Source organism: Taurulus bubalis, assembly GCF_910589615.1.
Source record: "Taurulus bubalis genome assembly, chromosome: 9".
NCBI lineage: Eukaryota > Metazoa > Chordata > Actinopteri > Perciformes > Cottidae > Taurulus > Taurulus bubalis.
In genome coordinates, this window is record NC_136597.1 from 4,618,655 (window position 1) to 4,646,161 (window position 27,507).

The 27,507-nt window shown below is 41.5% G+C and overlaps 1 protein-coding gene across 1 annotated transcript in view; it reads left to right on the top strand.

Annotated features, from left to right (window-relative positions):
* The window catches only part of syt9b (synaptotagmin IXb), a gene marked incomplete at its 3' end in the record, with an annotated part of 42,993 nt that extends 18,907 nt beyond the window's left edge, over positions 1–24,086 (top strand). Inside the window, exons 2-8 of the mRNA XM_079223483.1 lie at positions 33–208; positions 877–1,094; positions 1,345–1,885; positions 17,461–17,581; positions 17,748–17,919; positions 18,830–18,959; positions 24,009–24,086. Coding sequence (XP_079079609.1) covers positions 33–208; positions 877–1,094; positions 1,345–1,885; positions 17,461–17,581; positions 17,748–17,919; positions 18,830–18,959; positions 24,009–24,086 — 1,436 coding nt within the window. The remainder of the gene's footprint in view (positions 1–32; positions 209–876; positions 1,095–1,344; positions 1,886–17,460; positions 17,582–17,747; positions 17,920–18,829; positions 18,960–24,008) is intronic.
* Between the last annotated feature and the right edge of the window lie 3,421 nt (positions 24,087–27,507).

Below are 27,507 nucleotides of genomic sequence, written 5' to 3' on the forward strand. Positions count from 1 at the left end.
CACTGATCATTGCCCCCCTTTTCCATCTCTAGATGTATCGGTGAGCCTGTTGTCCCTGCTGGTGACCACCTGTGGTCTGGCTCTCTTCAGCGTCTCCCTCTTTGTCTCGTGGAAGTTATGCTGGGTGCCACTGAGTGGCCGCTTCCTCCCAGATGTCCTCAAGGGGGCGCACTTCCTGGGAGGAGACCAACAGCCCGTCCTCACAGAGGTAAGAAGGAGAAGTTCACGTTAGATCTTCACATACTAAGTGAAAGTATTGATATATTGAGCAATATTTTGTCATCTGACTTATAAATATTTTATAATATAGACTAAGCGTAGATCATAGACTGTATAACATTTGAATGGAGTCTCTGTGACGTCACCCATGGGTTTCTTAAGAGCTAAGCTCAGAGTGGGCGGCTCCAGCCCCTTGCCCTCTTGGCAGTGCAGACAGCTAGCAGGTAGGGACCTGAGACAGCATCCACCTGTCACTCAAAGTTGCCACTCACTTAAACACTTTAAGCTTTATTTTAAATCAAACAGATAAGTTACATCGAAAGTTATCCCCCGAAAAGACAAAAACCTTTTTGTTGTACCAGGTTCTAATCATGTTTCTATCTGCTACAGAGTCAGGCATTAACATGGGGGTCTATGGAGATTGACTGGCTTTTGGAGCCAAGTGGCCATTTTGAGGAGCTGCAGACCTCTGTGTTGGCTTCATTTTCAGCTTGGTTGCCACGTGGCTTCGATGTTTCAAGTTATAATCCCTAAATTTGTAATAACAAAAATAATATTGTATTTTTAACAGTAGGCTTAACTGTAGGCTGTTGCCACTATTGTGTATTTGCATTGCTGTAACTATGACACAAGCTGCTGTTGTCGTCTGCCGGTCAGGTGGACGGGGACGATAGGGAGTACAGCGAGGATGGCTGTGTAAAGGAGCCTTCAGGACCCTTCTCGGCTGTGGTTGTTCCAGAATCAGGCCTAAAGATAAGCCACACGTCGCCTGACATCCCACTGGAGACACAGACCAAAGTGGAGAAAAACCAGTTCCACACTCTGGCCAGGGACAGGGTCCAGAGACAGATTACTGAGCCAACTTCGTCTGTAAGGTCAGTACACATCGAACCCCAAAGCTACTGTCCAGCTTTTGGCATTGGCAGATTAAACACAGATGGACACACACAGTCACAGACACCTAGAACTCTGGGTTCAGAGATACCTTTTCACAAAGCTGACAGCAGACAATGGATCAGGCTTAAGGGAACAAAGTGGCTCCAGCAGTGGCCTCACAGCAACAAAGAAGAGTCAATCAAAATTGTTTGAACATTTTTATACATCCACTTTTACACTTTGTTTCAGGCACAACTCCATCCGACGTCAGATGAACTTGTCCAATCCAGACTTCAACCCTGCTCAGTTCCAGCGCCAAGAATCACTGTCTGGTTTGGGCCGAATCAAACCAGAACTCTACAAGCAGCGATCTGTGGACGCAGAAGATGGCCATCACCCCGACGGCTGTGGGCGTCTCCTCTTCGTCCTGAAGTTTGACTTTGACCTGGAGCAGCTGATCGTGAAGATCCACAAGGCCCAGGCCCTTCCCGCTAAGGACTTCTCAGGGACCTCCGATCCTTACGTCAAGATCTACCTGCTGCCTGACCGCAAAACCAAGCACCAGACCAAGGTGCACCGCAAAACACTCAACCCGGTGTTCGATGAGGTGTTTCTATTTCCTGTGGCGTACACCGAGCTGTCGAGCCGCAAGCTGCACTTCAGCGTCTACGACTTTGACAGGTTCTCTCGCCATGACTTGATTGGCCAAGTGGTGGTGGACAACTTTCTGGATCTTGCCGACTTTCCACGGGAGACTAAACTGTGCCGGGACGTACAATACGTGACCTCGGTGAGAAAGCATTATCCATTATCTTCAGTTCCATCACTGTGTGGCCATCTCTCTTCCTATCCCCACTGATGCTGCATGTGTTTGTAAAGCCTTCCATTCCTTACTGTCAGTACCATGGTTGTTAATAGCAACCAACTGACTGGAATGTAGCAGCATGTTTGCAGTGGGATACACGTGTACATCTGTTCGACCAGTGGTATCCATACCAGCATAAATCCTATGCCTTTTCTTGAGTTTGGCCAGAATCTGCTTAAACAATCAAAAAGAGCACACAATCCTGTAATAACAGCAGTGGGAGGGAAATATATCAATGGACTTGTGTCTCATTTCCCCTTCAAGTGGAACTAATCTGTGGTTTCAGGAGGCAGAAACATAGAAATATACTTAGACACAGTTAATGTTTAATGAAAGCAGTAGGAAACACTTGGGGGCGCTGACCCAGATCTACGCTGACACAAGACTGGGGTTGGTTTGACAGAGATACAGCGACACTGTCTATATTACATTATTCACTTAAATCTATAGAGTTAGTACAATGAGTAACTCAGTAAGAAGGTCAGAGCCTCCTGGAAGGGAATCCCTCATGGTTTGCTGGTCTTATAGAGTGAAGATGGCGATCGGGTGTGGCTCAGTTTGGGATAGAAACTCTGGTCTATGGGCAAACAGTGCCAGAAGAAGTATACTTTGCTCATGAGCATGGTCAATCAGTTTATGGAATGACCATACATAAACATGTAAGATTCCATATTAATTGTATAGTTTATGGTATATAACTTAAACTCATAAACTAACTATTAAGACCGGACTTGCCTCATATCAGACTCGTTACACTTTCTTTCCATCTTCAGTCTCTCCTCCCCAATCAATTTCCATGGAAATAGGGAATAGGGGGATTTCCTATTTTCTAACCAATCACGAGAGACCTACGTATCCGCCCGAACGTCAATTTAAGTGGTGAGAAAATGTGTTATATTTTCAGTAAATGCTTTGAATGGGACGATTGAGTTCTGGAGGTTTATCTAGCCTTAGTTTGCTGACATAAACACACCTAAGGATGTGAATGACCTTTTCATAATTGTTTTTACTTCATATAGTCTTTGTGTTGCGAAGCATGCTTTTGTGTGGCAAGCAAGTAGTACTGGCCCTACTTTACCCGTCTCCTTTAACAGGGGTACCACAGATCCATTAAAAATGTAATTACATTTTCAGAATATATTTCCCATTGGATTCTCTAATTGTTAAAATAAATATTATTACTTTATGCAACGTTTCTCTTCACAAATAATGCTTTAGAAAATGATGTAGGTCCTCTGAAGATGGTGGTGAAGCTCAGAGACTTGCCGTACAAATATCAGTTTGCTGCGGCCGTTATTTTTGAATGGGCTGTTTTGTTCGATGTCAGAAATAAAATTAGGTGTCTTAAAAATGGCAGGTTGCTAACAAAGCGTCTTCACGCCGACTAGTCCTCCTCTACAGCTCCTTGTGTCGCCTTTGTGCGACCTTGATGTAGATAATTTTTAGCCAGACAACTGCATTCCTGCTTCAGAAATAGTTGTGTTCATTCGTGAAGATTATACAAGAATCACAAGCTTATTCTCTGCAATAATCCAAGAAGGAAACATCCTGTCGAGGGAACCAGTGCGATGCTAACTTCCTGGTTGGCCGACAACAATACGTTAAACCTGCAGCTATCTATTCTGTGGCATATAGAATATATTACATTTAATTTAGCTGATGCTTTTATCCAAAGCGACTTACATTTTTGCTCTTTATACACCGTAGACACAGCAACAGGGAGCAATTAGGGGTTAAGTGTCTTGCTCAAGGTCACAACGAGATGGACTGGCAGGGCCGGGGCTGGGGCACGAGCCACCAACCCTCTGATTAAAAGACAGCCAGGCTAACCACTTAGCCTGTATATCCGACTGGTTATTACTAGAGAGTTTCCGTGCTACCATTTCCATTAACATCTACTGTAAATTAGCTGAACTGTATAGCAGTTGTATCTTAAATATAAAAGTAAAGCTGTAGTTGACCATTTTCCTGCTTTTCATCCAATGTCACCAATGGCATTAGAACACTACAATCTGCTGTTTTCAAAACATCTACGTGTGACTAAATACATGTCTTGATATTTCAACACATTTACGAAACGTTATGCTATTTTATATATGTAATTAGCATGAGTTAGTCCCTTGCCTTTAGCTACGGATTAGAAATCGGCATATCCGACTATACCCCTGGCGTCTAGAGTGTGGACACTACTCGGACGGATTTTTTGGGAGACTTTAAACCTTACACTGACAACACAGCTGCTCCTCATCAAGTAATTAAGTTCAAAGCTGCAGAAAATGATCGATAGCTGGGTCAGCGCTCAATAAGCTCTGACCTGTTATTGCAGCGCGAACTACAGTAATGCAAAGATCCTTGTGGGATCACACGCACACGCACACACACACATCTTGTTGGTTCTCAAATATTGTTTTAACACCTTCCAGCTAAATAAGGTCAGTATAAATGGGTCAGAAGCTCCTCTGAGGCATCCGACTTGTGAACTACAGCTGTCCTGTCTCCTGTGTCCAAGTCGGAGGCATCCACTTTCTAAATGTAATCCCTTATTAATCAGCCATTTACCCAACACGGAATGCAATCAGCAATGCAAACTGTTGGGTTTTTCCAACAATATAATGTGTTTACTTTGAGCAACTTTGGCATACCTTTTTCTTCCAAAGCAAGAGAATAACGTGTTGTATTTGAAGTTATATTTATTTTTGGAATATTGCACCTTTTGGTCTTTTTAAATGTTTAAATAAACCATAGGCTCCTGGGGAAGCACATATGTGCATGCTGGTCCTATACCGGCCTATCTAAGGATGTAACTGCAGTGCCCACAGCGTGTTACCCAATTCAAACTAAACTAAGTACTAATCATGCACAAACATTATATACTTAACAAGAACAAAAATTAAACCAAACAAAACTAGCAAAAGAACACCTTTGAAAGAACACTTTTCAAAAATCTAAAACCCGAATAAAGCAAACATCTAGAATGATCAATCAAACAATAATACTTATTGTTAGTAAAACGAGAAGTCAATGCTAACAAATATTTCCACTATTTTGGAGATCAACACATGCTGTTGTAATGATGCTGCACGAAGAGCAGCATGAATTACTTATATTACCTTCTGCGCAACCAGCATCAGGCTGTTGAAAAAAAAGATCCACAGAAACCTCAGATTTAATGTGCACATCAATTGTGTCATTTCAATTAATTATTCCTCACAGTTTCTTCTGCACTTCAACAGGCGCGTTGGAGCGACTGACACGTTGAAAACAGTTCACACAGCTCCTTAAGAAATTGTGAATCACTTTTAACTTCACACACACACACACACACACACACACACACACACACACACACACACACACACACACACGATGATTAGATAAGGCTTATCCATAGAGGAAATGGAAGGGTGTAGTTTTTGCCTTGACCGTCTGCCGTCCAAAAATACAGTATTTCTAATTGACAGAAACTGTAAAAACATAACTTATCTTTGGATTTTAAAATGTACATGGGACAGTCCTTGAACAAATCATGTGTGATGAAGGTTTCCGTCAAGTAAAAACAACCAAATCTATGTTCAAAGTATTAATTTTTCATCTAAAATCGTTTTTTTTTCCCTAAAAAAACAAAAAAACATTTGCAAATCCTGTTAAATAACATTCAATTCTGCTCTCCTCAGTGAAAGTGGGAAGCCATGATTGACTCTACAAAACATGAACAAAAGTCACATGAAAAAACTTCTGGACCTTTGACTGAACTGAAGGAGCACTTGGAGCCCCCATTTTTTTCCATTAATGGTAAAACTTGTGGGCACTGTAAATTAAGGCCTTTACCGTATGTGGCAGAACAATTCCAGTTTGCGTTGCTTTAATCTGACTTGTGTTTGCACACGTGTCCATTTGTGGTCATGTCCCGGCGTTTGGCATCGGGAAGAGAGGTCTGAAGGAACATGGAGTTTCCACAGTGACTCTCTCTCTTCCTGTCCCCCAACAGAACTAGGCTACCTCCCTTGGGATAACAAGGAGGGACCCGACCCTGGTCCAGTCTGCGTGCATTAATCATAGCTCCTGGCACAGAGCGAGCATCCGCCCCTGGCCATATGTTATTGACTGTAATGTACACACATTTCTGGGCTGAATGCTAATAGAAAAAATAAGTTATTCCTCTTGTGAGGTGTTGACCATTGGAGCACTGGCACAGTCTGCAGTGCCTGAACTCTATATTCGGAGGTATACATGTGGATTCGTGCTTTTGAAGTTTTAATAAACTGCAACCTCAAGCTTACCATGGTCAGCCTCTTCTTCTGTGGGGATGATGTGGCATTAACAAGTAGAACTAACAACTGATTATTTTATATAAACTGCCAAAGGGGGCGTGGCTTATCTCCGTTGCTAATAGTTCTGCTTTATACTTGTTGTGGAAGTCCCAAACATGTCAAAACATGAAACGCCCTTGTGTTTGGGTTCATAACACCATCCGTAGCCGCACACAGCTCGTGAATTTCACCGACTCCTCCAGGAACCGCGGTCTCCCTGGCTTATCTCCGTAAAACGGATACGGCTTCCGCCATGGAAATAACCACTAGTTCTGCTTAATACTTGTTGTATAAATTCCACATACGTCGGAACATCATAATATTATCCGTAGTCCCACAACAGTGTCTGAATGACGGCCGCTACCAGCGCTAGCTATTTCTGGCGGAGCAGCAGCAGTTTGATTCAGCAACGGCAAGACGGCGGTGGGAACGGGCGGAGCTTCTCAACGCTGATTCTCAACACTGATTCTCAACGCTGATTCTCAATGCTGATTGGCTGACGCAACTATTTCAGCTGGAGTTGGGATATTTCAACTTGCACGAATTCGCGCCGCGTCCTTTGCTCTGTTCGCCCCCCGTCAAACGTTCTGTTCGCGCCACCTCAAATGTGTCTATCGTGCCGCAAAAAAAACGTGTCTTCTCAACCTATCGCGTCTGTGCATTGACTTTGCATGTAATCTGGTTGCGCGTCAAATTCGCGCCGCGTTTGGTGTGAACACAGCATGAGTCCCGGTTTATCCAAAAATAGTTTATGTCTTCTGTAAAGTTGGTCATCTGGAGCCAGCCTCAAGTGTCTATTTGAGGAACTGCAGTTTTTGGCAGCCCGATAGTTGCCTCTTGGTTGAACCTTATATTCTTAACTAAGTACAAACCACTACAAAATACTTGCTAAGCTTGCTAATTGCATGGGGAAAGTAGTATGTGTATGAATATGTAATGTAAAGAGAAAATGGCGCTAGTCATTTAGTCTGTTAGCTTTGAGCTAGAGCTAAAGCTGTTTACCAACTACTCCTTTTAGTCACTGTGTCACCAAGAGTCCATTGCGAATCAACTCATTTTCATGAGAATAACATTTTGCAAAGACACACAGATGAATTTTCAATTTGCCAAGTCTTGTGTGACAATTTATAAGGGTTAGTAGTACCGGGGCACACTGGAACCCAAAAGCACGACACAGAGACAGATGGACCAGGACAGTTTGGTTTACTCAAGTTCAGGCAGCGTCAACACCAGGAGATCAGTCATAAGGCAAACAAATCCAAAAGAAGCCGGCAGAGAACCCGTAGTGGAGAACAGGCAGGCTCAGAACAGCCAGGTGTATGATAGACTCAGGAGTACCGCTGCAGGGCTCTGCAGTAATAATAATCTGGAAGGGAACAAGTGCAAGTGAAGGGCCTAAATAGTGAGGGACTGATGTGCTGTAGGTGAGATGGGCGTGGAGAATCAGGTGAGGGGAATAAGAGCTGAGGCTGTGGGAGGATCTGAACAGGCAGGTGGGATGAAAACAATCTAAGATTTGGTGGAACGTGTAACACAATTGACTTTTTCACGAATATAGTTTTCCAGGTTATACCACTTACTTTTGAAACGTTTAATTTTTTTTGGTTAATGTCTTCCCTAATGAAAAGACATGCGTGAGAGCTTACCTTTATGAGTCCCTGGAGAGTTTAGTGGCTGTTAATATCCTGGAACTCAAAGGAAAAAATCAACAGCATCATTAGAGAAAAGTCTCCAGACTCACTGCTCATTACAAACCACCCAGTATTCCATTTGGCTCAATGTGCAGTCAGTCAATAAGTCGACCACTTGAATGCAGTGTTTCCTGAGACGTTAACATTTGTGTATTGAATAAATGCCAATGGTGAGTTCTCTCATTTCCTGCTCAACTGGTGGAGATGTGTCGTATTTAATGATTATGAGTGTCTAGAGACTCCCACGCTTGTTCGCTGGATAGATTAAATTTGCTTTGGGACATCATACTGTGACATGCACTTGCCCATTTCCTCCTTGGCTGTAGATTGTTCGGAGACAAAGACATTGAAGAGCTCAAAGACGCCGTCACCCGCCGCTCCTACAGGGTCAGTCAATACTATTGACTGCAGTCTAGTTTGCCTGTAATTCGGGCCTTGATAAATGGGGTCAGCGTGTGTGTGTATGTGTGTGTGTGTGTGGTTAATTCAGTAAAGGAGGTTCCCATTTCCCAACAATGGCAAATGGTAACGTATAACAAGCACTTGTCCTCCCATGTGTCCTCAGGGACTAAATGAGATATATGATTCTTCTGATGCTTATGGGTCAACGGAGTCCGTGGCAGCTCCTTATTACTGGGATTGGTTGGCTTACAGCATTTTCTTTTGTTTGTGTTCTTTTGTTTGTGTCATCAATGTCATCCTATTAGCGTGTTGGTAATACCATTACTTCCTCTGGCTTACTCCGCCATGTTTCTTTTTCTCTTAGTGTTTTCACAGTTTTCAAATAAACTGTGTTTTGTTGGATCTCGGGAGGCAAGGCATCATTTTCTTTGCCTGCTGAGTCGCTGTCCTAGGTGCTGATGTGCGCGGGTAGGTGTGCTGAAAGCGATGACATAACGGACCTTTTTCCCAGAAGTCTGACTTGTCAAAAGTAGGAAGAGCGCAGGTGGTACTAATTACGCTAACGATGGCTCCCTTAAACTCAAGCGTCCCAGTGACGGCGCGCAGCGTGCACAGTACCGGCACGATGAAATCAAAACAGCTAAACGGATTTCAGCCGTCATTAATTTGATCATTTACACCTGGGATTTTTCCACACTCTGACAAGTCTAATTATCTTTCAGCGATAATGGGTCCATTGTCCCCCATCCTGATTGAAAACGTACGAGGGGTCCTGGTTTGAAAACAATGGTCTCCTTAAATTACACTGGCATTTCTGAATGAATGTGGTATTAATTTAATGAAATGCTATGTTTTGGATCAGAGAGCATATTTGTTTGAGGGCAACTTTTGATACGCAATCACTCTTTCCTTCCATACTTTAAATACAAAAGTACAGATCAGCATATAAAGCCACAGAGAGGGCAGTTTAATTGATGAGGTGCGCCACTTGCAACATGAGAGGTAGACTTTAAAGTTTGCGTCGAAATCGGCAACATATTCGGTCTCATGTCTTGCGTGTACTCGTCTACAAATCAGCTACCAGTTCTGCGTGTATCTGTCTCACTATGAGACTGAGACTCTCTGTACTGAGAGTTATGACGGATATGTAACCTAATTCTGCCAGGGTATATTCATCCATACAGCTCAAGTTCAGCCTCAGCACTGATTTATTTACTTCCACCATGTTCAGCCAGGCAGATACTGTATATTGTACTGTTGATAATTGGTAATCTGTGTAACGGGATCTCCGATGTTTAAGTGAGCTGAACAAACTCTCATGCCATGCATTTTTAGTACTCAACTAACGTTGGCTCTTTTGTTATGCGAACATCATCATTAAAGGAGAAAAAAAATATTGGGAAGTGATTACAACTAGTGTTTTATTTAGACCACCAACGGTATTATACATGATATACATAGAAGTATAGTATTTAGATCTTGCCAACATTGTAATTCAGTAAAATATTATAAATGCCATATGAGGGTATCCCTTCCTTTTACATCTTATACACTGAGACCTAACCCCAAAATTATTTCCTTCTCTATTCATTTTACCCCCCGAAAAGAAGGCAAAAACACAATATAAGGTTCAGCTAACTTTCCTTACCGAAAGTTAAGAGTAGATCAAATTAAACAAAACGGACCTGGAACTAGTTTGCCATGGATACGTCCCTGCAATGAGAACATTAGTATCACAAGTGCATAAACTAGGCTAAGAATAACATTTCACACATTCAGTGACAGATGTGGGAGCAGAACAATTATTCTCCACACTATAGGAACAGGTATGTCAACATCGTTACAACTGGCAAAGAGTAAGAGCAAACAACTCGTGGCTTATTGGAGTTTTAAATCAAAAAGATAACCATGCATTCAGCTGTGTAGAATAAAGAGGTGATGATATACCTACATGTAAGTTTATGCTTTGCAGTTGCATTGAGTTATTGTATGCCTCCGAGGTTTTCACAGGAGCCTTCGAAGAATTGCTGCTTTTATGCTGTAGAAATGCATTACAAATGGAAACACAAAGTCAAGGAAACCTATCGAGCTGCTGTAACATTAAAGACTGCTGGTGTCTCATGTCAAATCTATATTAAATAACACAAGTTGTTTAATTGAGAAAAAGCAAATTGCCTACAATGTACTCGAGGTACGTTCTTTGCGTTAACGACTGTTAACGCAAATATACTTTAATTGTACATACTGTCTGAATGGAGTTTTATCACTTTTGAAAAAATAACCCTGATGATGTCGTAGTGATGTCATCAGGTTTATCTCAGTTTGGGATTGGAGTAGGGCTGCAACAACGAATCGATAAAAATCGATTATCAAAAGTGTTGGCAACGAATTTCATTATCGATTCGTTGTGTCGCGCGATTATTACGCCGGGCAATAAGTCGCGGAGAAGAAAAAAAGAGCGGAGCAGAGCAACTGGCCGGCCAGCGTTTCTGAGATTGGAGTGAGACACGAGAAAAGCTGAGGTTGTGATGTTCTCAAAAATAGAAGATCTTTGACAAGTCGAGTCTTGGCCAATCATCGTCTTCATGTTCCTCAAACTTGTTTTTAATGGAAGCTAGTCAGCTTGCTATCGCGCTAGCTAACGTGTTTGGGTTGTGTATTGTCGTTAAAGTTACGTTATATTCCGTTACAGTTCAGTCTTGCTTGTAAAAAAACGTAACGTGATGAAACATGCCGTCACCCCCCGGTCTGGTTCAGTTCACGCTGTCACTCGTTAACGTTAAACCGGCACACCGGCGGATCTGGCTGCAGGTTTTTTTTTTTTTTTACTTAAAGTAGAATGAAGCAAATCACGTAGTTGGGCTTAGCCAACAACGTGACGTCGTGGTCATAAGAGACCCAGAATGAAAGAGTTTAAGGAAGAGGACGCTCTATATGGAGCAGTACAGCTTCCCTCTGTCCCAGTATTTCATACATATTGATAAAGCAGGGCATGCTAAATGCAGCCTCTGGAGGGATCAATTACAGTAAAAAGGGCTCACATTTGGCAGATGTAAAGCATAGATGTGTATGTTTTTAGTGTTAGTCCATTTTGTTGTTTTAATTACCAGCTCAGGGATGTTCAAGGAGCAACCTGTTTGTGCACTTTCTGAAGATGTTTTGCACTGTCACTTCTGTTTTTGAATAAAGGGTTGGAAATTAACGCTTTTTTGATAAAAACATTTTTTTATCCGATTCATCGATTAATCGAAAAAATAATGTTTCCATAAAATGTGTCACTGACACATTCATATGGACAGGTGGCCAGACTATCGCAGGGCATATTTAAAATTACATTAACGATAGATTATGGTCTTCTTCATCATAGAACCATGCAATTTAGAAATACTTTTTTTTTTTTTACTTGACTGCCCTTTATTTTGGTGAAGTTTTACCTTGTCCCCAGTGAAAAGTAACAAACCTCTACAACAACTATGAGTGTCACAATATAGATAATATATATAATAATAAAAATATAGTAATATCTTTTTTTTTTTTTTTTACCATTTTCATCATTTACTGTATGCCCCTGAAGTCATTTTCCGCCTTGCTAGTTAGTATTTTCTCATTTCCCCCCAAAAAGACAACAATTCCATTGAGACCATTTTCGGGAAGTGACAAAATTGTTTTGGAGGGAACTCAAAGGATTAAAGTAGCGTGAGAATAACTTTTCACTCATGTGAAACTGTGGTTAAATCATGAAGAAAGTGGGTCCTATCAAAATCATTTAAAAACACATTTAAAATAGTTATACAAGTTCTGTTTATGTAGAGAGTTAGCTAGCTAAATATGGATCCCTCAGAGCTATAGCTAATGTAGCTTTCAACTGTGTTATCTTCCACGCTGTTAGGTCTACAGAAGAAAATAAACCATTACAGCATTGAGGAATATTATTTGAGATACTTAAACAAGCCACTATTCTTATATAATGAGAAAGACATTAGGCAGAAGTGTTACTGCATAACAGGAATGACTAATTAATTTATCCATCATCAGTCCATCATTGTAAAATATATAACATACAGTATATATATATATATATATATATATATATATATATATATATATATATATATATATATAATAAAACATTTCTGGGCATCATATAAAAATCCCTTCTGCCAGATTGTAAGCATTTAAGAAGAAGCTACGATAATGGCGGGGGGGAAAAAGCCCATATATACGGAGTGAAACACCAACCGGCCAAAGCGTGTCCCAAAACTAAAGTGAATCCGAGGTTGCCTTTAATTTGCTGGCGAGCACACTGACCTGCGTTGAGCCGGGGAAGAGGGGCCAGCTTCATTTACAAGTTGCAACAAGCAAATCCTTCTCATTGTGCCTTTTAAACACAACACACTTTTAGTGGAGGAGGAAAAAAGGGAGAAAAACGATTGAGAAAGACTTCGAGATCGAGCTAGACTGAGCCTGTGATCATTAAAGGCACAGCAGCAGAGAGGCTCATAGATAAAGCCTCACTGCCCCTCAGGGAGAGAAGGTGCTTGTGTTATAATTGGAGAAGATGGACTGTCCACACTCTCTCTCTGCTTTATTGGAGCGCTTACGAGCACCTTTCTAATTCCATTGGCCGAGCACAAGTGACCATAATCCTGACCGCAGGCTTGATTTGAGTGCTCAGAGGAGGAGCGAAAGTGAGCGGCACTGTACAGTCTGAAAACTTAAGTGTGCTGCATGAGCGTGTGCGATGGGAGGAGGATATCACATTATCAGCTGAAGGGCTGAAGGGGTTGCTGCCGGCTTGTGGGAGTGTCTGCCGGTTTGCGATTGTCAGTGTGTGAGAGTTCCTGTGCTTCTGCCAAAAAAAAAATCATACCTGTGTTTCACCTGGGAGACGACAGTGACGATGGTGGATTCTGCCTCAGCAGCTTGTGTGATGAATCACCTCGTCAGAATGTCACAGATCCTGGACAACTCTGCTTCTGTGTGCATATGTGCTATTCAACGCTTGCAGGCGTGTATATGCTGACATCTGATGATGATGAATCAACTCAATTTGTTCAATTTGATTTTCAGCAGAAGACCCAGAGCAGTAGCATCCTAATGTGTGTGTGTGTGTGTGTGTGTGTGTGTGTGTGTGTGTGTGTGTGTGTGTGTGTGTGTGTGTGTGTGTGTGGCTGCCCATATAAACTGACTCGAATGAATCTTAATCAGCATCAGAAAGAGTAAATATCGATGTCAAAGGGATACAATGATTTTCCAGTTCAAGCAGCAGTGACCTTTAACTAGGCTTTCTATCTAATTGGCTTTTGACAAAGATAAATTACAAAATCCCGAACGCCCTGTGTATTCATCACTGAGTGGACAAAATGCTTTTAAAACACATCCGATAGTTGAGTTAACCTGCTTGGCAACTGTGTCCATTGAAATATAAAGCAGCTGAATTCAGAGTAGCAAGAGAGAGTTTTTGTTATAATAGTAGAGCTATCGGTACATTGCATTACTTTTATTTGCAAATACTTAAAAAGCTGGAACCACATCTGCCAGCTGTAATTTTCCCAGAGTGATGAAGTATCCAAAATTGTGGCCATATCTATGTTCCCATGGTCTTATATTTCCAAGGTCCTATGTTCATAGGATCTATATTAAAGCTTCTATGTTCCTAGGGCCCTATAGACGACTAGGTCTCAGTGGTAGAGCAAGGTTGTCCTTCAATCAGAGGATCGGCGGTTTGATCCCCGGCTCCGCTAGTCCATGTCTATGATTCCTTGGGGCAAGACACTTAACCCCAAATGGCTGCCGTAGCTGTGCCTACGATGTATGAATGTTGCTTGAACGTTAGTTAGTCCTGATGGGCACCTTGCATGGTAGCTCCTGCCCATCAGGGTGTGAATGATGACAAGCAATGTTAAAGTGCTTTGAGACTGATGATAGAAAAGAGCTAGAAAAGAGCTATACAAGTACAGTTCATATACCATATTTCCAAGCTCCTATGTTCCGAGGGTCCAATGTTTCCCAGTACAATATTCTATTCTAACACATACACTTGCTTCTTTCAATCCAAACCGCTATCTTTTCCTCAACCTAAGTGACACCAAAGGTTACCCAGTGAGTTTAAAAGTGACGCCAAGGGGTCCTGACCAAGCATTTGTATGTGACTACTTGGGAATGAGTTTGTGGAACGAAGAACCTCGACAACATAGGACCTTGTGAGAGAACATGTTTATGTTCCCTTTGTGAGCCTCCTAAATCTGGGGAACGTAGGACACTGGGAACATTGGAGTGAGCCCTCCAAAAATGTAGTAAAATGTTTGCTCTTATTTAAGATTATGTAACAGGGAGGTCTGTGTCAGCCCAATGTGTGGGAGAAAGCGTACAACTTGAGATCAGAGTTTCCCCTCAAAGAAACCTTTTCTGGACCATTATCTCATGAACGCAGCACTCGCTCCAACACCATCGCACGTTATTTTCAGATGTGTTAATTGGGAAAAGAGCTTGGCTTATGCATCACCGTGGCTAAGTTGTGAAAGCAGGGGTATTCTCACAGGAAGAAGGGAGTAATTTAAACCTGACGGCAGACACCACAAGTTTATCCAATAACTGATTTAGAGATGCAACAAATATCCAAAACCAGCTTGTGTATCATTTAAATTATCAAGATATGACATTCCTTTGATAGAAAAACATGCTCGTGAGTCATGCTGTTGCGGCATGTTGCAGATGTGATTAAAAATGATTCCATGTTTTTTTTTCTTTCTACCGGAGGTGTCACAGGCATGATCCATATCTGAGGTGCAAAGACTTGTGTAACATGTTATAATGTGCCTTCTGTTGAATCTACCCATTAATGTTTGGGGATTTGACTCAACCGTTACCCTTACCAAATCTTTGCTTACTTGCAAGCTAAGTAGTTGTCTTTTATGCTAAATGAGACTCTGTCTACGTTTGGCATCAGCTGGAATTTTGAAGGAAGGGAAAATGCTTGATTTTTCTTGAGCTGTGTAGCCGATATCTATTTCAGCTTGTATGTAAAGTTAATGAGCTCAATGTAGTGCTGCACGATGCGTTGTTCAGCATCGACACTGCGATGAACGTATATACAAGAGCCTCATCTGAGGAAGTGCTACGTCGGCAAATTTACACAAACACAAAAGGAAAACATTCTCCATGACTAATGACTCATCTAGTGTTCCCCATGAATCACCTGCAGTCGAGGCAGACCCATCACAGCTGAATGAATCGTTTATATTCTTCTACACTTCTCAACGGATTTGGGTGCGTTTATGCCTGGGGGATTCAACTTGGTGGGTCAGGGACGGTCTCCCATTTTGGGAGGATCCTCTCCACCACGAGTGCATTTCCCCGTCACGGCGCACCGGCAGCAGATTCAGTTGGGCTTGGAAAGGTTGGGGGCTGAAGATGTCTATGGGCCCCAGTGGTGGGCCGTCAGGGCCAGCTAAGCCTTCTCTGCTAGCCTAAATCACAAAGTTATAGCTATTTTATAATTTAATTGTTTTTCACAAATACACTACATGTATTATAATTATTTTTCCCTATTAGCTTATTTTCTCATAGCACAGCTCCTGTCTTCCTCTGTTGCTCTGCTCTTATTCAATCAGATTTCACCTCCTATGTCTCTGTGGAAGCAGAGCGACTTCAAGCTGACTTTTGCAGATAAAAGTACATGGGGACGTTGTCGTGATTGTCATAGTCTTCAACCAATCAGATCTTTAGTTTGACATGCTGGGCGAATTCTTTGACGTGCCAGCGCATGCAAGCGTCAGCACTACCATGCGCTGTGATTGGTCAGTGGGCCAACGTGAGCAATAACATGCGCTGTGATTGGTCAGTGGGCCAGCGTGACTTGTGTCAATAGAAAGCTACCTATCTGCTAGCAGAACTCAGTAGTAGTCAGAAGAGTTCAGGCTGAAACATGAGAGAAGTTATGACATGTTTAGTGTTTTGCTTGGTGTATTTTTTTTAACACTCAATGGCTGAAGGAGGAGGAGAAACGGACTTGGTAACAAGCCACGGCGCTGTTGTTGCTTCCCGCGTCGGGCATCGAGCCGAGGCTGGTCCCAATACCCTCGGTGGTTGTCGGGGAGCTGGCTGCTACGCCTCTCACCCCGCCACCCCGATTGGTTCTGCACCGCAGAGTCTAGCACTGTAGAGGTGGAGGGGGAGGCAGTGGTTCCCTCGCCGTCAAACCTGTTTTCCATTGCGCCTCTTCGGGTGAGTGTGGTGGCAAATTTTACGGTAGTTAATATTGTTCCTTCTGATCGTGGCTCGTAGATTGAGTGTGCTGTGTTTTAGGGCATCAGTTTTGTTGGATTGTTTTGTCATGTTTTGTTATGACTAAATGTAACTGGTTCTTGTTGATGTGGACTACATGCATTGTCCGTTAATGACGCAGCATCCCGTCATGCGCATATTTATGTATACAATATCAGACAGCACAGAAGGCCCAGGTAGAAAATGCCCCACTTAGTCCCGGGGCCATGGACTGTAAGCGCTCTCTCTCCCTGCGTGGATGGATGGGCTTCTTGGCGATGTCGCCGATACGAACCCCTTCTCGTTGACCATGCTTTGTTGGTGTGACTTTTTTGCTGTCATCACCATTTAGACCTATACAAGCAATGTGTTTGTTTAATTGTTTACTGGAGCACAACATGTCAGTGCACCAGATTGATGCATTTAACTTTAAAAAATTACAAAATTCAGGGTGAAAATTCATTTTTGTTCATATCCCAATATGTGTCACATATTACAAGACCCCTTCAACATCATGCAGCCCTGGTTTAGTTCCTCTTTTTGACCACCGGTAGTGCTATGGAGCACTGTTTTTGCAAGGGGATCATTAGTTATTTGTATGTGCACATGTATATGCATGAGGGTACGGCCCCGCAGAACCTTTTGCTGTTGTCAGTTTCAGCCTATTCCAGTGGCCAACTATGCTGCAACTATAAAGTCCCCTGCAGCCCCAAAAAAAAAATGTTTTTCATAGACCACCATTAAAAGAAGAGACATCACTTCCGGTATTTAAAATATTGATAACAGGAGAACAAACTGTATTAATATATGAATGCATTTTATTTCTTTACAGGACAATGTGGACCTAGGAGAGCTGATGTTCTCGTTGTGCTATCTCCCCACGGCTGGCAGGCTCACCATCACCATGATCAAAGCCAGAAATCTCAAAGCCATGGACATCACAGGAGCTTCAGGTGAGTGCGGACTGACAAAGCAGTCATTCCACTGAGATGTGTTGGAGTCAGATGTACACACAAATTATTCAAGTGCTTAATCAATGTAGTATTTTGTTTCATGGCTTTCCATGCCAAGACATGTTTTGCATCCTCAATGAATTTGCCACGTGCTACCTCTTTCCAGATCCGTATGTGAAAGTGTCCCTGATGTGTGAAGGCCGGAGGCTAAAGAAGAGGAAGACGTCAACCAAGCGTAACACTCTGAACCCCGTGTACAATGAAGCCATTGTGTTTGATGTTCCTCCTGAGAACATCGACCAGATCAGCCTGCTCATAGCTGTCATGGACTATGATCGGTTAGTGAGTTATCTACGTACAGTATCTTTGTTAGGTGGGGAAAAGGATTGGAAACACACAGGATAGTGGACAATGTTTTAAAATTTTTTTTTTTTTTCAATGTATGCCTTTTTTTTTGTGGGAGGGGTGGGGGGACTTTGGTTGGTTGGTTGTCTAGTTTTTGGTTGGTTGTTTTTTGGTTTCATGACCGGGGCTGTGACTTCTGCATGCAGTGGGGCACCAGTGAGTTTTCTAGCAAAAAGGGCAGCCTTTCTGGCACAGCATTGCATTTGTTTGTTTGTTTTGGTTGGTTGGTTATTTTAGGCTCTGTGGAGTGTTTTCTTTGTTGGAAGGGCACCCCTTAGGGCCTTTATCATGTTTTATCAACCATAGAGGCATCCAAGACAATGTGTTTAAATGTGGGGGCACCACACTAAATACATGTATTCACTTATGAACTCATAAACGAACCATCCTAAGTATTAAATGTATTGTTTTGTCATCAATTTGGACTATACAAACGGCAATTGAAACCAGCATGATTATGTTGTGCTTCTTCAGAGCAAAATGTATTTGACCCATGTCTGTAAATTTGTTAGATTAATTTGAAACTATGTCTTCCTCTGCATAGTGTGACAGGACAATTTATATTATGACTTATAATGCATTATTTTTTAATTATTTCTTAAAATCTTCGGTGATGATACAATTTTGTGGAAAATACATTAGAAAGAAACATTCAGCTATGTATCTATAATATTGAAAATGAACACGTGTATGACCCATGTTGTGCATTAAAAGGTCTTGAATGTCTTGTGCATCAGAGGGTTGCATTTCATAAAAAGGGAACATTTTCTGACCTATGTAAATGTATTTCATCCACAGTACATTACTGATGCAACTCCATGTGTTGATCTTTCTGTCCTGCAGGGTCGGACATAATGAAGTGATCGGGGTGTGCAGGGTGGGCAACGAGGCGGAGAGCCTCGGACGAGACCATTGGAACGAGATGCTGACATACCCACGGAAACCCATTGCACACTGGCACCCACTCATAGAGGTATCGGCTGCTTTTGTATTGGTAAAATACATTCCTATGAATGTTTTAATCTGTGGTTTCGAAATAACCAATTCAAAACAAATCCCCCCTAGCGGATTATATAAAACTGTAAATTATAGCTTGTTTTATGAGAAAAAAAGGCCCCAAACTGCTGTATTTGGATGTATTGAACACTATAAGTAATATACAAGTGAAATATATGGTTTGGTACATGACAAAATTCAAATGTTACAGATGTGCGCAAATGTGCGCAAATTTTTGAGACCTTGCCTACATTTTCTCCGTACTAAACCCTCTCTAACTTTGTTCTGCTTCACTTTATCAAAGTCAACCTTTGCAGAGAGAATGTTCACATATTGTGCTATAATTTAGGTTAGTGTTGGACCTTACAGCTGCATCAAAGAAATAATCACCCTGAAAGTACATTTTTTCGAGGCAGACCTGAAACCTTTTCATTTTTGCTGTGTGTCATCTTCATTTACTCTTAACCAGTAACATATATACTGATATTTACACATCTGAAGAAAATCTCACACGTGTACCTTTTATTATAATGGTACACCAGCGCTTTGAGTTCAATGCTAATGCTAACATGCTCATGATAACAATGCTAACATGCTGATGTTTAGCAGATTTAGCATGTCAGCATGTATCATTTGCTGATTAACACAAAGTACAGTTGAGGCTGAGTCATAAAACAAAGTATTGGCCAAATGAAAACATTTGACCCGGTGATTGCGCTGTATAAAAATATGTGAAATGTCCTGAATATCCGGCCCTGCATCCAATCCATCCAATAATAGTCAAAAAATGTCACTAAGAAACAAATATAACAATCCCATGGTGGTTAGTCTTCAATAGAAAATCAACCAACGGACACTGGCATGACTTAAAATTTGGTATATAGAGTTCACTGTTGATGAATAAAAAACAATCAGATCACCCGGATGTGAAGAGCCTTCGATGTAATGGGTTTGATTATTAATCATAAGAAATCAGTGGCCTGGTCCCTCAGACTCAAGCAAAAATATACTTGTGTTGGAATGTTTATAGAATAAATACACAAAAGGGGAGTAGAGTACAGAAGAGAGAACAAAAGCTAAAGCGTCTTCATTCAAAAGAGAAAAGAAAACCCAGAAACAATAATGAAGAGACTCCTAAATGAGTCTCGTACTTCACGTTGCCACGTTGTGTATTTCAATTTGTAGGTCCAGAAAAAATAAACAATTACATAAGAGAAATACTGCATAACCCTCTGTATACTTGACTTGTTTTTCTGGGATTGCCACACAGAGGCACTTAGCTTAGAGAGAGAGAGAGAGCGAAAGAAAGAGAGAGAGCGAGAGAGAGAGACAGACATTCACTGAGCTGTTTTCTATTTCTGAATCCCCTGCCCACACTCATTACAACAATTAAAAATAAAACCCAAACAGATGCTGGACTGATTCATGTAAATTCATGTTGAGTTGCCAAAGATAAATCTATTTGTATTCAACTGAAGGAGTCAGAAGATAAAACGCTTCAGAATGGACTGCTGTGTGAAGCCCATCATCAGCTATGGTAACATATATGTATGAGCCGGCAGATGGTTATGAACCATCCGCCGGCTCATACGGGTCTTCAGCTCTACGAAGAGATGTAGCATTAGCTTGTTAGCTGTTTAACGGAGGTCGTCATGAGGACCGTTGACACAAACCCTCTGTAGACATCATTATTTTCGACCAGAGGTCTGGTGATGCTCATTATGAGGAGTATTATTCCATCTTTAATGAACGTGTCATACTTTCCTCAGCCGCCCTAATGACATTTCCATCTAAAATCAGGCCAGCTAACGTCTAATGAGTATCTATTTCGATTGCTTTACCATTCAGATGACTTATTAACCTCTGCGTGCTGCTTTTCCTAAGTGATACCGACGCTTTAGAATGATGGCTGTGACAAGTATTTCATTTAACAGAGACATTTGAGCTCAGGTTCCACGAGATCCCTTGTGATTTAAAAAAAACTACTACTACTACTCCATTTTCAGAATTCAGAACAGAAGGATTAGGTTTGTGCTTATATATCATATACTATTCTTCCACATGTTTGGATCACACCAGCCTGTGATTAGCTAGCCAGTGGGGCACACACACCATCGACTGTGTATAAGATTTGAGAAGGTGAGGTAGTCGTCACCCATTGGTTCGTGAACCACCGTTTTGAAGTCTCAAGTTTGGCATTTTGGCCGTCGCCATCTTGGTAGTTTGCAACCAGTGAAGTTACCATTGGATTGCGGAGGAGTGACGTAGAAGTATACGGCACTGGTAATGGTTGGGACCTGTCAATCACAAGCTAGCTCCGCCCTAAAGCATACCCTCCTTAATGGTTGACTCTAAATGGACCATAATTTACTAAATAAAACATAATGCTGTATTGAAGAAGACTTAAAACTAGAGATTGAGACATAAACTCATGTTTACAATGTTTACTGAGTCATTTTCTCATAGACTTCTATACAACCAGACTTCTATACAACCAGACGTCTTTTTGCAACCGGAGTTGTCCCTGAAGGCCATTAGAAGGAACGCAGGTTAAAGGCCCTTCCTCACTGGCTTTACTTGTCAGTGCAGCCTGGCACACACATGCACTAAAAGGCATTCGAGACCGGCCCCACTTTATAACAAAGTAACAGAGAAGCTCGAACACACAGAATGACATCATTCTCCGCTCAGGTAGACAAATGAATCTTAACATAACAAATAGTTGTTTGCTGCTATATTAATGCTCTGTATAGAGAACCTTAAAAAAAAGATACACCACGGCTTTTCTAGGTAAAAAACAAGAGCTTGAAAGAAGTGAGAGCTTTTTTCGATGTTGGATATGAGGAAGTTTGCAGCTTGCTCTCTTCAGGCATCACACTGCATTGTGACTCTTCAGAGCATTGTGGACCTTGCACTTCAAAACACAATATAACTCCTCTGAGAAAAAAATAACAAGATACAGGTTGAGGATGAAATTTGTTCGTTACTATTGCTTTTACTTTTCGGACCAATAGAACGCAGATTTGTTATTTGTGCCCTGAGGTGCTTTGCATCAAGCAATCTGTTTAATTTTCATGGAATACACAGTAGTTCAACAACAGCCAGGGCAGTTTGAGGGCAGTTCAAGTCTTCTTTCAGAATATGTCTTCCACATATTTTCAATTCACTCGTGTGTAGGTGTGAGTGAGAGGAGCAAAGGGAAACTAAGACAGTTGCATCTTGTTACCTGGATTCTTCTCACGTCTTGGTGCTCTTGTGATATCAGCACATATTCAAATGAGGTAATAAGTGCAAGATTTCGTGCCAAATGCACACACTATTGCACGTTCCTAGCGTCTTCAGAGTAGGTGGCAACTGAAGTGCATTTATACAAACTGTCCGCTCAAACTTGCAAGTTTTGTCGTATCAAAAATGTAATGAATAAAGCTCCCCTGCATGTCAAATATAAGATATTTAAATATGCGTAAATGCACACAGCGCCTGTCTTAATGGGGAGCGCACGCACTCAATTACTGCAGACATTTGATAAAAATCTCAAATAAAAAGCAGATTTCAATGGTGCGCAATTTACCCTGCTACCATCGGTCGCGATCCATTCCATTGTGAATTTGCCCCTCGGCGTGTGTTAACGTAAATTAAGTGTTAGCCGTCACACTGTCGACCGGAGGAGCTGCGGTGTTGGTGGGAGGTCAGTGAGCCTGCTATCGCCAACGACGATGAAGCTAGAGCTCTCGCGCCGTCTCTAGGGCCACTTGTGTAGCACTAAAACACACACACACACACACACACACACACACTAGGACCAACAAGAAGATGATTCTCTGGAATCCCCCAAAGTCGTTTCGAGGTAGTTCTGATGCTATTGAGCGGAAAGCAAAGGAAACAAGGAATGCAGAAAGCTCACATTAATTCCACTTCGTCACAGGAACGAGCCGTTGACTAATACGAGATGCACACTGCAGGGGGCGCTCTCGTGAAGCGTGGTTAATGTGTTTGCAAGCCAACGGTGAGCTCATATGTGGAGAACTCCAGGCTTCATAACGGCAGTCTGCAAACCGATGGGTGACAACACGATGACCACTTCTTATGTACGGTCATGGGTTATTATAGTACTGGTGTGAACCAATCACATTGCTTTAATAAGATAAGATGAGATATTCCTTTATTAGTCCCGCCGTGGGGAAATTGCAGGATTACATCAGCAGACGGGTAAAGTGCACACAAGACACACATAGTCAAATAAAAAACAAGTAATACAAACAGTGAAGAATCTAGCAATAATAATATATATATATATATATATATATATATATATATATATATATATATATATATATATATATATATATATATACAGACAGAATAAAATTAATGCATTCATAATGTACCAGTTGAAGTGATTAAAGTAACCAAAGTGATTGGTTGTCCACCGCTTCGGTCAAGAATATATTACATTTGATATTGCTTTTTCATTGTTTGTATTCGTCCTATGATCATTCCTGTGATTTTGTGACCCCCTAGCTTTTGTCAAAATGTCGCCTTGCCCCACTTTGTGTCCCCAGAGGAGGAATTCTCATGTTTTAGATGCAACACATTCATAGTATTTTGTATCATATGAATAAATAAGGCATTAGATTTCCATTTTGAAGACATTCTCTGAGGAGCTTCAGTTTGCGTCTCTTAAAAACGGACAAATCTAAAATCCAGTGGATATCATGGAGCTCAACATTTGGCTTCTCTTCTAAGAACATTTTCACTGCAAAATATAACTATGGTGATGGGATATTTAAGGTGCCAGTGAGTGAATGCATATGTGCAAATATAGTTGACAAAGTAGCTTGGTGAATGGTCAATTGTGATGGTGATGGTCCTCTATGAGGTGTGCGTCTTTTGTTCATTAACTGAAGAATAATAAGTTACATACAATTTAGATTAAAAATAAAACCTTTAGTTTTGTTTGGCTTCTGTTTGCATCTAACCAGATCGTCTTTCTCTCCATCCCTCTTTCCTCTTCGTTGTGGTCCAGTGGGTCGGACAGGGAGCGACGGGGAGTGCAAGCCAAGGAGGATCCACCAATTCCCTGAAGACCCCACCATCGCCATGACCACACACACACACACACACACACACACACACACACACACACACACACACACACACACACACACACACACACACACACACACACAGGGTGGTAGAGCGAAGAAGATGATGGACCTGCAGATAGTCCTACTGAAATGTTAAAAGATATAGTGACTAACAAGCGACTCCAGTAGAAGCATCAGCTAACAGCCATAACTCAAGCCGGCGTGTCATTAGACCAGTGGTTCTCAAACTGTGGAGCCCACTAGAGGGGCAAGGTATTACATCCATAGTTATTATCTTTTTTTTTTTGCCAAATATTGGTAATTTCTTTTCACAGATATAACTTTATTTGCATTGTTCTAACAAAGTGATTGCACATTTTATTTGTTTTTGACTGATGGAGCCATCCGGTTTACTTGAAAGTGATTGCAATTTTCTATTATTTGAAAAAGCACGGATGGAGGAGTCACAAAAAGTTATTTCAATAAAAAGTCAGCATGGACCATTTTGTTACAATTTTGTTTGTCCGTTCTCCCTCCAAAGTGGGGCGTGACAAAACAAGTTTGAGAACCACTGCATTAGACTGAACCAGGCTTTAGTGCGCTCAGACCGCCGCGAACGCTAACCCCCACTTCTTACTTCCCTCTTGTGTCTTCACAACCAAAACAAAAAAATATCACTTTGACTACATTCCAACTGATCCACAGTGCTTTCATTTGTCATGTTTGAGCTTTTGCTGACAGCACAAACAGGATGAGATTAACAGGTTTGAGCTTTTGTAACAAATCGTTTGTGGACCAAAAATCATTCGTTTCTAGGCCGACGTGTGAAGCTGTAACTTGTGGTTGATTCGTGTGAGTGATGAGCTTTCGTAGATGCAGTAAGAGTTAGAAATGACACTGTTCCGATTGACAAAGGTTCAGCTCTCTTCTATCAGTTGTTTCATGCTGCAGGATTTCTTTAGTAGAAGCCTTAGTTTTACCTTTATGGGCGACTTTCTCACAGAACGCTTCCTGCAAAGATGTTTAGTGAAGAGGATTTGCTCCAAGAATGTGTAAAGCAGGGAACGTAAAAGGGTGTTTTATTTACTGCATGTTAAAATTGTCATACTTTGTCAACAGGGTGTGGTCGAAATGAAGGAAACACAGGTGTTGGTGGTGGCGGTGAAAGGGGCGTGTTCTTCTGGGCAACTGCTTCTCAGTGACTGTTTACGTGCACAAAATATTCCAGGTTTTGCCCTTACTTTGTAAAAAGACAGAATTTTTACTAAGCTGCTTACATGGCTCCTGAAAATAACTTTTCTCGTTTACATTTAGCCGCGCATACTACGATAAACGTAATCAATGGCGTTCACCTCCTTGAAGAGTTTGGCGTTGCGATATTTGTGAATATCCAAGTCTTTCAAAATGTTTCAATGTGTATTTTCCCGTCGGACCAGAAGTTTTGGGCGTTTCCTTTTGCAAACTGTCGATTTGTGTACAACAGACTGAGCTGAGGTTGTGTGTCACAAACTGCCGTAAAAACCCCAATTGAGACGCATATTCTGAATGCGCCATATATCCCATATTTCTTAATCGGAAAAGCAAACATTGGGAACAAGGCCTAATTCTGAATTTGATAAACAAAGTATGCTGTACACATGACCTGTGTCAAAGTGGAGTATTTGTGTGTATGTAAACGTGTTCTGAGTTAGAGGATAATTCTGGTTTATGAAAACTTGAACATTATATTTGATGATGATGAATATGAACCCTTAAATTAAAGAAAAGAAGTGTATTTAAGGTCGATGTACACACTGGCGGAAGAACCATATTGGTATAAAATTATACCCAGCCCTATTCACCGCTCAATCAGGAGGTAGTAAACATACACTAAAATGGAATATTATTGTGGAGGTTTTGTTATAAATTTGAAGTATTATCAGATCAATCATTTCAATGTTTGTTAAGAGGAATGACTGGCTGGTTGTTTTTGACTTTCCTGTCGTCCCCTTGCCATGAAATGACCACACAATCTCCCTTGAACAGTGCTGAATGCTATTCGTTGAGACCACACCCTGCGATTGTTTTAATAAAGCCAGTGTTTGTTTTTTGTGAAATTCAGACTAATGCCAGTATTGTTTATGTCTTCGTATTGGACACTGTCACAAATAACAATGATAAAGTCTGTGTTTATAGGGTACAGTGCATGCATCATTTTCCTTTCGAGTCATTCTTTGAAATCTCTCTTCTGTTGTGAGATACTAATCAAAGTGTAAACACAAGATGGATTATGAACTTAAGGCAGACGGTGTACATTGTCCATTCAGATGTTATTAATAAATATTTCTATATATATATATATATATATATATATATATATACACAAAATGGGTTGGTTTATGTAAAGTGTGAGTGAAAGAGAGATTGAATGAGACAGAAAGGTGCACACACACACACACACACACACACACACGCACACACACACACGCACACACACACACGCACCCTCAGGCCTTTTGTTCCCCAACCTCACACCTGTGTTGAGATCTCCAAACCCACTGCTGTGATTGAAAGGCATATGAAGAGCTTCTGACAACGCACACACACCTTCAATGGGGACACCATGGAGATAGGACCCCATGGGGACTGAGATGCCAAAAGACGAAACGTCCACACATATGATGTTACTCATTATAAGACAGTTGTCATCATCTCACAGTGGGGATTCGGATTCATTGGCATACTCACCTTGTAGATGGGGAACATTTGGCAAGCAGTTACATGCTAAACATCCGAAGATCTGTAGCAACATGTTTGAATATAAGTCAGATTTTCCCTCCACTTTGTTCCTCACTGCCTCCTCAGGGGAAATATCGGACTTACCCGCTAAATGCGACAGCTAACTTGGTTTTACCACTGTCTGCCTCTGGGCAAGTAGCATACCTTTAAACCCTACATTTCTCCACCCTGACTTTATAAAGATCCCTCAACCCCGAGTGGCAAGTACAATGTATTTGGTTGGGGTGGTATTTGGTTTTCTGTAGTATTTGGGTTTCTCCTCGTGTTCCTCAACTTTTTTTACAGCTCCCTCCGTTACTCCCAGATTCATGCGTCTTGGCAGGTTGTCTCATTTCCAGTCTCTCAGATCCAGGTTTACCAGCAGCTGCGGCGCAATCTGGCAGCCGCAAGCATAACATCATCAAGGATTCCCCACGCAGCATTCCCATGTTCAGTGATGGTGAGCTGCTTTCCACACTGACTCATGGGGAGTCAAGTATTTTGACTTATGCTGCTCCCTATTTTGACTTCAGGTCAAATAATAAAAATAAATAAAAAAATCTAATCGGCTTGAACACACCTTTGCAATCACCAAGAGTCATACAAATATAACAAGTATTCTGCAACATAGGTCCTTTTCACAGCAGCCATTTGTACACGTTATTGCAGGATAAACAGGTG